Source organism: Monodelphis domestica, chromosome 7 (assembly GCF_027887165.1).
Source record: "Monodelphis domestica isolate mMonDom1 chromosome 7, mMonDom1.pri, whole genome shotgun sequence".
NCBI lineage: Eukaryota > Metazoa > Chordata > Mammalia > Didelphimorphia > Didelphidae > Monodelphis > Monodelphis domestica.
Window position 1 is genome coordinate 117936746 of NC_077233.1, and position 11478 is coordinate 117948223.

Below are 11478 nucleotides of genomic sequence, written 5' to 3' on the forward strand. Positions count from 1 at the left end.
CCTGAGGTAAATGCCAAATAGCCAGCAGTTGATCATTTCCTTTGAGAACTCCCTATAGGAATGAGCTATAAAATATTTTTATCCAATTTGATGCCTAGTTACATTTAAAGGCAAATGAACCTAAATTACAATTGCAAATAATGCTATGTAAACCCCTCTATAGATATATAGAAATGTCAATAACATTCATTTAGTCATTGAGAACCGTACCTTTTATCATAGAAAAATGATATAATTATAAAAGATGTCCCTAATATCTTAGTGCAGTTTTTGATTTGAATTCTAGTTGAAATAGTCTATTATACACAGGTAATACCTACCCAAGAAAAAATATCCAGGCCTCTAATCAGGAAGACTTAAGTTCAAATGTGGCCTCAAATACTTTTCAGCTATGTGAAATCATATAACCTCTGACTCAGTTTCCTCATCTATAAAATGAAGATCCTAAGGGCATCTTTCTCCTACATTTGTTATGAAGATAGAATGAGATAATAATTGTAAAACACTTAGCACAGTATCTATCACATAGGAAATGCTATATAAATATTAGCTATTCTAAGGAAATCCTATCCTATCAGTCAATTAATTGACTCTAATTAAGCTCTTACTCTATGCCAAGTTCTGTCCTAAATTATTGAAAATAACAACATAATAGCAATATTAAACTAAACCCTGAAAATAAATAAAACAAATGTAAATGATTTTTCTCACTGTCATATATTATTGTTGTACTTGATAAGGTCCATTATTTCATTACTTTATTGTAATTTACATTATTATAATATTATAATGAATAATTATACAAATTTGTATTGAATACAATATTCCATTGTCAGTTTTCCCTTCAGTAAATTAATTTGTAACCTCTCTATGCTTCAGTAGCCAGTTTCAGTAAGCTGATATGACCCAAAGAACAACCAATTTTATTACCTGGCATCTAACCACTCATGAGTTGCTTCTTCATTTTAACTAAGCTGGAACCTATATGAGAAATACACAATCTCTTGCCAAGACAATTTGGTAGAATCTTCCATAGATCATGTTTGATTAAGGTAGACTTTAAGAATCAAGGTTCCTGCCCACACCAGAATGAGAGAGACTTCTGGGTTGGATTGTTGGTTCATAGAAAAATGAAACCTATAGAATCAGAATTTTAGCCCTGCAGAGAACTTAGAGGCTATCTGAACCAACTTCCTCATTTTATGTTTGACAAAACTGAAGCATAGAAAGGTGTGGCTTGTTCAAGATCATAAACTAATTATTGATAGAGCTTGGATTAGATGCCATGTTTTTTCACTTCTGACTGCTATTCTTTTTCCGCCATGTTTTGTCACTTTCACTAGCAATCTGAAACATACAAACCAAGGTTCCCTCAAAATTCCATATGCCATTATTTACTTTTGTCATTTCCATCATGGAACCCATAGTGGCTATAATTGCCTCTCATTACAACAAAGGGCAATTAGCAATAATACATTTTTAAAACTTCTTACCCAATGGCTCTTTGTACTTTTTACTTATAGATTTCAGGGGACTTGTGATCTCATTATGTGAGTATTCCTTCCATCAATACAAATCACAACATATCCACACCTTCTTATATGTATAAATCATGAATCTTGTCTGTGTTCTCCCATACCTTTCCTATGCAGGGCTTACCCAATCAATGTATGTCCGTCTTTCTTTTAAGTCTAGAGCTTTTGACCTTTTTTCTGGGGGATACTTTGGCCAGTCTGAAGCCTACAGACCCCTTCTCAGAAGAATATTTTTGAGTGCGTTGTAAGAGAAACCAATTACATTGAAATATAATTTTAAAATATTAAAAAAAAACAAATAAGTTCATATAAGAATGCCCCACTCTAGGCCTTTTTTTTTATTTTTATTTGGTCATTTCCAAACATTATTCATTGGAAACAAAGATCATTTTCTTTTCTTCCTTCCCCTCCCTCCCACCACCTCTCCCATAGCCCACGTGCAATTCCACTGGGTATCACATGTGTTATTGATTCAAACCCATTTCCATGTTGTTGGTATTTGCATTAGAGTGTTCATTTAGAGTCTCTCCTCAGTCATATCCCCTCCACCCCTTTAGTCAAGCAGTTCTAGGCCTTTTTTAAATGTCTGAAGATAGCAATTATGTTTCAGGTTGATTTCTCTCTCTTGATATATAACTAGCTTTTACCTCTCTGATTATATATTTATTTCCTAAATTATATTCTTTGCTTTTCTATGTTGGAGCCACATTTCTCCCTTTTGACACCCCTTGCCCACCACAGAGTGTTTCTCCATTGTTCTTTGGCTAAAAGCATCTCTGATTCTCAAAATATTACTGTATTGGACACAACTGAAACAAATAAATGACAAAAACTTAGAAAACCAACAAGACCACTAAAGCTGGACTAGGAATAGAAATAAATGTGAATAGAAATGGGAAGTAGTGAAACTATTAAAATATTTTCATTTTTTGTGGCTCAGAATTGTCCTCATATCATACCCTCTGACTCTTCAGTTGAATGTATAGTATCTTGAAGATTCATTTCTTGGAAGGGTTATGAGAGAGAAGGAAGGGAATAAAGGCCAAAGCCCAAGATCTCAGTGTTTAGAGGGTTAACCACTGGATCTGTGGGAAAAGTAATTTTTTTTAAGATGGATACCTGGACAGAATTTCCTTTATAGAAAAAAATTAGAATTCTACAACCTTACAGCCTAGGAGGCTGCTGTCAAAACTCTTAACAAAATTTAATGTGCAATTTCAAAAGAGTGCTGCAGTCCCCACATGCACGTGGAAGTTATTTTCTGTTGTTTTAGAATCCACCATTGTTTTCACTGACTTCAAGGGCTTTACCTGAAAGCAAACTAGCTTCAGGCATAAATATCCAGATATATTTAAACCATCTATCTCCATCTCTAAAAATAGAAATCACAGTTAGTTATACATTTCTAAAACCCATGTGTTTCTTCAACTTAGGCAAGATTATTTAAGGCAAGGTGTCCAGAATATATTTTAAAGTGTTTTTTTTTTAAATTATGAGTTACTCGTGAGTTTTATAAATTTTTTACAAATCTTGCTTATAGTTGCACAGCCCCTACCATGAACATGCCTAAATAGGCACAGACATCTTCAATTCAGCGTGTCCAAAACTGAGTCCACTATTTTTCCTCAAAACTCTTCCTCCCTCTTAACTGCCCTAATACTGACAAGGGAACCACTACACATCATTACTTTCCTACTTCTGGAAGTGGTGAATCAAGATCTGTTTGAATCCAACAAAAGACTTGAAATCAGCTCTTACTGTTTACCTTTAAGATTTATGCCCAAAGCTTTCTGAGCTAACTTTCCACAAAAATGAGCTGCTTATTCATTTTTATTCAGATCTTTTCAGTAAAGACAGTAAGTTGTAGAAAGAGAAGAATTTCTATTATAGGGCTGATATCTACCACCCAGTTTTTGTATTCTTTCTGTAGATTCTATTACAGATCATGATCAATCCTTTCTACAGGACACGTTACATAAGCCTCCTTGCACCACAGTTTTCTCATTTATAAAACGAGTGGATCATACTAAATGGTCTCTGAGATCCCTTCTAGCTCTAAATCTGTCTCCCTATTGTCTTACAGTGTTGTTCATTGTTCTCAAAAGGAATTTTTGTGGATGTCTATGAAGAACCATACATAAATGGTGTCATGTAGAGTAGGAGGAGATTTGGACATGGAGGTGGAAGGTGTCAGACCAAATCTTTGTCATACCCATGAGATCATGTAACTTTGGACAAATCACTCCATCCTCATCATTTAAATGAGGGAATTGGACCAAATACTCTCTGTATCCTATGGTTAATATCTAGCTCATATTGATATCTCAGTTTTATTTAGAAAAAGGATTTTCTCTTCCTTCCTTCCTTCCTTCCTGCCTTCCTTCATTCCTGCCTTCCTGCCTTCTTTTCCTGCCTTCCTTCCTTCCTTCTTTTCTTTTCTTCTTTTTATTAGCACATATATCACTATAAGTTTCTAGGAGTGACTGAAAATAAAGTGGATATAATTTAATAAAATTATATCCTGTTTTAGGTCTCTAGTATTGTGCAACTACAAGGCAAAATACTGGTTTTTGTTTTAATATATTTCATTGATATATTTCATCTTTTCACATTCTTGGGGTAGTGGAGCAAGGGAGAACAGCATACACACACACCTCTCCCCTCTCCTGATTGAACCTCACCTATTAACAAAGAAAAGTAATTATGCAAAACACCTGATGGCATCTCACAATAAAATTCCTCTCCCTCACCACCTTGAGAGGATAATTATGTTTCATTATCTGTTCTCTAAGACTATCAATGGTTTTTCCTTTATTTATAGTTCTGCTTCTTTATAACCATCTTTTCATTTACATTGTTGCAGTCATTACATTGATTAACCTTTTATTTCTGCTTATTTCATTTTGTATCAGGCCATATAAATCTTCCCATGGTTCTCCGGATTCCTCCTATTTCTTATTTTTTATTTCATAGTAAACCATTGTGGAATTTAGGCACATCCACTTGGTTTTAATTTTTTGACTATCACAAAGAATTAATTCTATTACAAATTTCTTGATATATAGAGGGCCTTTGAACATTCTGCAGTGTATATAACTGATAATGGAAAGGCAGTGTTTTCTGGAGAAAAATAACCTTTCTTTGTCATTGCAGGGAGCCGCAGCTGAAGATGGACGCTTGAAAAGGGGTGATCAGATAATTGCTGTCAATGGCCAGAGTCTTGAAGGGGTGACCCATGAGGAAGCAGTTGCTATCCTGAAGAGGACAAAAGGCACTGTCACTCTGACCATACTTTCATGACCTGAACTGTCCTAGTTGGGTCATGGGATCACCTTATTGAAATTCTTTCCATTCAGTAAAGAGAATGGAGATTTTCTTGTCACTTTTTCCCCATTTCATCATTTATTTTACTTTTCTGCTGTGCCAGAATGACAATGACCTTTAATGATCCACTTTTTCCTCATTTAAAAAATATTTGTCCTACAGTCAATTCCTGGGGTGTCTTTGTGGACCTGGTATTGATATCCTCACTTGGCCATCACCTCCTCAGTTATGTCCCTCTTGTGACCTGTACATATTGCCCTTAATCTCCCAAAGTGGAAATACTTATATGCATAACTCCATCATATCTTTGTAAAGATATATAGGATTTTCTAAAGGATAAGGCAGAAATATGTGGTAAAATTATAGGAAACAAAAGTATAAGGATACCTTTTGGAGGCAAGTGTTGGTAAAATCAAGGTGAAAGAGAAATGTACATTTTTTAAAAGTTGTTTCTGAGGTGACCAACATTCTCTCCCCTACTACAAACACACAAACATTTTTGGTGTGCAAAGCTGCAGTGAATTTTTTTCAGTAATCCCCTTAGCTTGAGCATTGCACAATTTGGATGATGATTTCTCTTTGCCCTCTATTCATTTCTGCTGAATCAGGCTTTCTAAACTTAGTTTAAGGGCAGTCGGTATATAAAACAGCATCTCTGAATGTTTGAGAGAGAAATTATTTTAAAGCTCTAAGGAATTTTCCTTTTCACTAATGACCTATTCTAGGATATATTCCCATTGCTTTAGGCATTTGCTTCTACTACTCTGCAGTGTATATTTTTCTGCAGGAAGCAGCCAGGCTAAAAATGGAGTGGCATATAGAAAACCTGAAATATTTCAAGTGCTAGTTTTAACTACCAAGGCAACACTAAAAATGTGTTAATGATCTGGGTGATTGGCTTAACAATTAGTATTAATTTTAATGTCTGAAAACAACAGTATGTTAGTAATTATTTTGGTGATAAGCCATTAGTAAATTCATAGAAAAATTAAGGGGATTAACATAACTTCATTTCATTACTTCACATTAACATCTTATAGTACAATAGCCTCAGACCAAGGAAAACAGATGGAACTGTTTATTGAGACAACTGGTGAGGCATTATCATGTGTTCCTTCCCATTTTAGAGCGTGAAACTCCTACATTAGAATATGTAAAGTCACTTTAAATATTATCTATATTTGTAACAGAAGTAGTGTACAGATATTTTATTACTGCATTCTTGTGCAAATGCAGAACTGAAGTGAATAAATATGAGGCTGTCTGGCTGGTGTACAAATAAAGAAACAGATGTATGTTTTGTTTTAATGGGAAGATGCCTTTTTCATTCTGTTGTTTAAGATTTAAGATTTAAATTATGTTTTTATCATGTCTAATTGGACACATGATGTCCGTTATAATCCATGAATCGTAGGATTTCATTATTATGGAAAACTTAACATTTTTCACTTCCATTAAAAACTCAATAGTAGAACTATAACGGAGCCCTAATGGAACCAAGAAAGGTAAAAGATATTTTAAGGAGAGAAATGTGCTATCTGAGTGCACACATGCATATACACAGCAGAAAAACAAATAAAGAGGAAATTGTTTTTTGTAAAAGTTCTCAAGAATCTAGAGTGGGTATACCCACTGCACAAATTATTAATAATTCATATGTTTACACAAATGAACCAGAATTACTCATTGCAACACTTTAAAAACCACTTCATGAAAAAAAAATGTGGTTTAATTAATTTACCCAGCAAATGTATTTGCAAGTCCTTTGTCTTACTGAGTCTCCCCCTGAACTGAACAGTCACCTGGAAAGGCCCATTTAGTACTGGAACACATATGCACCTTCTATTCCCATCTCCTCACCCTCCCCCCCTTTTGGGGTCCAAAGGAACAATATTTTTCTCATGGAGCTTCTGCTTGGCATATTATTTTTATGACACTTTTGTAAACTTTTGATAAGCTTATCAAAATATATCTAGTGTAATCCCACTCCTAACCTACTACTTCACTATTTTCTTAGTGATCATTGACAGATAATCTAGTGTCTCCTCAATCTCTTTTGTTAGTGCCTGTGGGCTCCACATTCCTAGCTAGTGTCATAGATTAATTCACCAGAATAATTTATAGCTCTTTTGACTCCTATATTCCCATGCATTTGGAGCCTCAGTTTTGCTTTCTTTTTCTCAGCATATCTCCAAAGAATTGAATAAGTAGACTGAATTCATTTACTGAAATCTAATTTCTGACTTCCTGGCCTATTCCCATTGTGTTAAAATCTAAAATGTTGATACCTTCTATTCTTTTCAGTATTGAATTCATCCTTCCTCTCTTTCTTTGTTCCCTGTAATGGTGGACACATAGCTTTTGTAGAGAAGCATATATACTATACATTCTTAATCTTAAAAAGGTAGGAAGGAGAACTACCTCAACTCCTATCCCTTTGTGTAGGGACTTTACCCTATTCTTAATGGAGCTCTTCAAATTGGCTAGCCTCCTCTCCCCACCACATCCTCTGCCCCGTTCCCACAACCCAACACTGGCTTGATTTTGTGTCATTTCTTCTGATTTCATTGCAACTGAGCTTGAAAGACCAAGTCACACACAAAGTACTTTGTCTTGTCCTTTTAAAAGTCCCACCAGAGAGCAATATAACCTGTAAAATTGTTCTCTATTGTATATGCTTCCCCCAACCTTCAGTAGAGGATAGTGATTCTTCATCTCCAGGTGGCAGAGTTAAGAGGATACAACATCAATACATCCCAGAATACCTAAATTTGATTTACCCTTTCACTTAAGATAGGCACATGATGATTTTTCAGAACTGATTGCATTGGGTGATGAAGGGAAAGGAAATCTCATCCAGGTAGTTATCCCATCCTGATGTTTACCAAAAGGGTAAAATTCCACTTCAATTTAAAATGTTTATCAATTATATATGAGTTGATCAATTAAAAGTTGAGAATGAGAACAGAAAAAAGGCAGAAGCAAAGGGAAGAGAAAAAGTTGGATAAAGTAAGTAGCAGGAAAAGCTTGGTTGCTTTTGAGACACTCAGATCACATTGAATTTTGTGGAAAGTTAACATTTTGGGGAGGCTATTTATTAACTGGAAAGCATCCAAGAGAGGGCAACATAAGTGGTGAAGGGTCTTGAATGATTTATGCCATATGAGGATTACTGAAAAGATCTGGAGGTGTTTAGCCTAGAGTAGAATCTTGATAGCTGACTTCAAATATCTGAAGATATGTCCCGAGAAGAGGGGTTGGACTTCTTCTGATTCACCCCAGAAGGCACAATTAGAAACCATTGGTTGAAATTACAAAAGAGACAAAAATAGATTTGATGTCAGGAAAAACAATTTCCTAACCACTGGAGCTGTATAAATATGGGCTGTTGAGATGGCCAATGAAGTCTACAGATAAAGACTATATGCCTACTTTATGTAGAGGGGGTTTTAGATTGGCCTAGCTGTCCTCTGGGATTGCTTCTATTTTTGAAATAATATGATTCAGTGAGTGTTGGTGTCAAGAGTTGCTGGCAACCACAAAAGAGGATGAATTGATAGAGCAATCTCCAATTTTTATTCAAAGAAATTCAACTGAAGATAATCTGAAATATAATATAGGTAGTAGAATGGAGCAGAAGAAAAAAGAAAAGAAGGTTATATGTAATAAAAGGATGGAGGGGGAGTTCACAGAGGTGAGGAAATTGGAGCAGGAGTGAGAAAGGGGCCTCTGAGAAAGAGGAAGATTTGATAGAATAGAGATCCCAACTGGGAGGAAGGAGTGGCACCGCCACCCCCTTGACACCTAAATGACTTATGGTAGTATATAAATGCCTACAGGTGATTGCCTGACATTCTCTGTTAGGTTTGAAGGTCCGCAAATTCCATAGAGTGATTTAGTGTTACTCTTCAGATTTCAGTCAGATTGCATTGAGAAGTTGAAAGACTGCCTGAAGGGAGGTGAGAGTAAACAGATCATTCTTTTCCTAGGTGTGGGAATGTCAAAACCATCCCCACCTGCTTTCAACAGGCCTGGGGTCTGCTTTTTCAAGTCACTGACAGCGTGTGACTGGTTCAGTCATACTAGAATGCATCTGATTTTCTTGCAAAGATGCACTTCAACTTTGTTTACTTGGAATAATATTTAACTTTAGTTTTAGTTATTTTTTTTTCAGAAAGGGAACTACTTGTTGACCTCTTAATCACTCAAAAGGAAATCTTGATTGCTCTGAAAGGAAGGCCACTTAAAGCTAGAGGCAGTGTGAGGAAGGGTAGTGGGAAAAATCTGGGAGTTCACTTTTGACTCCACCACTGCACTTATGTTACCTTTGGCAAGGTATATTAGTCCTGCTTCTCCATTTCATAAAATGGGGATTGGACTAGATATCTCAGGGGTCTCTTTTCCCATATATGTAAATATATAGATGTTTGCCTTGATAATCTGTTTCTATCTCTGATTATAATGTTTTTTTTCCTTTTCATGTGACACTATGTCAAAGTCGATGAGAAAAAATATTTTCTTAATAACTTTTTGATGGATCTTTATCACATCAGTGTCTTACCAGCTTCTCAACTATTAGCTTCATGGTTATGGATGGCAACACATTCAGGCCTATGGGATACTTGCCAGGTTTCTGTAGCTCTTCCCTAATGGAACTCTCCCATGTCTTGATTTCTTCCTCTGGTTCTCTCCATATTTGGAGACACCAGTGTGGCACTTGGGTTGCCCAAATGCTATCTGCCTGCTTCAGAACCAAATACTGTATTAGCAGGTCATTACAAGGGTGGCTGAATGAGAAAGGAATCAAGGTATGGGCAATGGAAAGAGCACCATGACTTGGTGGGGAAGAGAGCTATGCAAGAATCCCAACCCCACAGTTGAGTCACTTAACCTCTGTCAACCCGCTTCTTCATAGGTAACATGAGGAAAAGAATATTTACATTGCCTCTCACAACAACCAGTGAAAAGTGCTTGAGAGGCCATAAATCACTTTAGGAATGTTTTATTACTTTTAGAATGAATGACCTTGGAATTGCCTCAATGAAGATACCATTTGAAGTTTCCAAAGTTGCTACTGTCAAGACACCGCCTTGGGCAGATTCTCAGAGGCAGTTCCAACTTGTCCACTTAACTTTGAACTTCTTTGTGAGGGCTTTGAAGGGTTCATGGTCTTGTTTCATGAATTTATTCCTCTTCCTCCACCCCCTCCCCTCCCTTTTAGGTACAAACAGTGTCACTTTGGACTTCTTCAGGTACGGCTTCTTTCTGGCTCTTCTCATTGCTGATTGATATGGGCTGACTTGGTTTTACACCCAAACTCACCTCGGCACATTCCACATTTAGCACTCCATTTCATTAAAGTTGATTAGTCTGAGTGCTGTTTCCGGCTCCCGTATTTAAAAGCTTAAAGGTTTAAGGTCTTCACCTTTGTGTACTTAAAAATGACTTCAAGGACTTTTGCCAAAAACAGGCTTTAGGAATGAGTCAGGCACAATATCTTTTTTCTAACCCAGAAGAAGGCAAAGAAAGATTTTTTGTGAGAGGATAAGGGAGTCAGGCCCAAAAGGATCATTCCTAGTATAAGACAACAGCAAGGACTCTACAAATTTAGCAAATGTCCCAGGAGACAAGTACCTGAGGTAGTTGTTTTCCTCCTAGTGCACTAGTCAAATCTGAAGGAGAGCAATTCCAGCCTCTTCATTGCCTGGCATCTTTATTTAGACCACAAGAAAACTTTTTACTGTACCAAACCTTAGTCCTTTGAAATAATTAAATTGCAAGAATAGTTTCAGTATTTTTTAAGGAAAAAATAGTTTAGTCCACATGACAGTTAACTGCCTTTACCTCATACCTCAGTTGAAAGTGATTTCTTTCTCTTCAACTTTATTAGAGCATTTTGTCAAAATTTTTCCTTCACTCTCACAAGCTTCTTCCTTGTATTGTTTGTTTGTGTAGCTATTTTAGCAGTTTCAATCAACTCATTGCAATAATGTTAATTCATTGTGTTTTTTTTTAAACTCTTACCTTCCTCTTAGAGTCAATACTGTGTACTGGTTCCAAGGCAGAAGAGCGGTAAGGGCTAGGCAATAGGGGGGTCAAGTGACTTGCCCAGGGTCACACAGCTGGGAAGTGTCTGAGGCCAAATTCGAACCTAGTACCTCCCATCTCTGGGCCTGGATCTCAATCCACTGAGCTACCCAGCTGTCCCCCATCTGGTCCTTCTTATTAAGCATTAAGTGCTAATTGGCAGCTAGCTGGCATAGTGGAGTGAGTGCTGGTTCTAGAGGCAGAAAACACCTTCCTACTTCCTGAGTTCGGATCTAGCCTCTGCCACATTTACTAACTGGGTAAGTCATTTAGCCCTGTTTGCCTCGGTTCCTCATCTGTAAAATGAACTGGAGAAAGAAATGGAAATCCACTTTAGTATTTGCCAAGAAATCCTCAAATTGGCTCGTGAATAGACAGACAAATGAAATGACCAAACAATAAATGCCTATCATTGTATGTGCCAGGTTCTGTACTAGGCACTGCAAATGCAAAGACAAGGCTATAATATAATATGATTCATAATTATTTATATTTTATGGCACTTTCAGGTTTCTATAGAGCTTTTCTCACA

At 36.4% G+C, this 11478-nt stretch overlaps 1 protein-coding gene across 50 annotated transcripts in view; it reads left to right on the plus strand.

The window, feature by feature from the left end:
* The window catches only part of MPDZ (multiple PDZ domain crumbs cell polarity complex component), a 229323-nt gene extending 223150 nt beyond the window's left edge, over positions 1–6173 (plus strand). For all 50 annotated transcript variants that reach the window (XM_056805373.1, XM_056805384.1, XM_056805400.1 and 47 more), the window contains one exon: positions 4689–6173. In XM_056805373.1, the coding sequence (XP_056661351.1) occupies positions 4689–4835 (147 nt within the window). In that variant the 3' untranslated portion in view covers positions 4836–6173. The remainder of the gene's footprint in view (positions 1–4688) is intronic.
* Positions 6174–11478: the final 5305 nt, after the last annotated feature.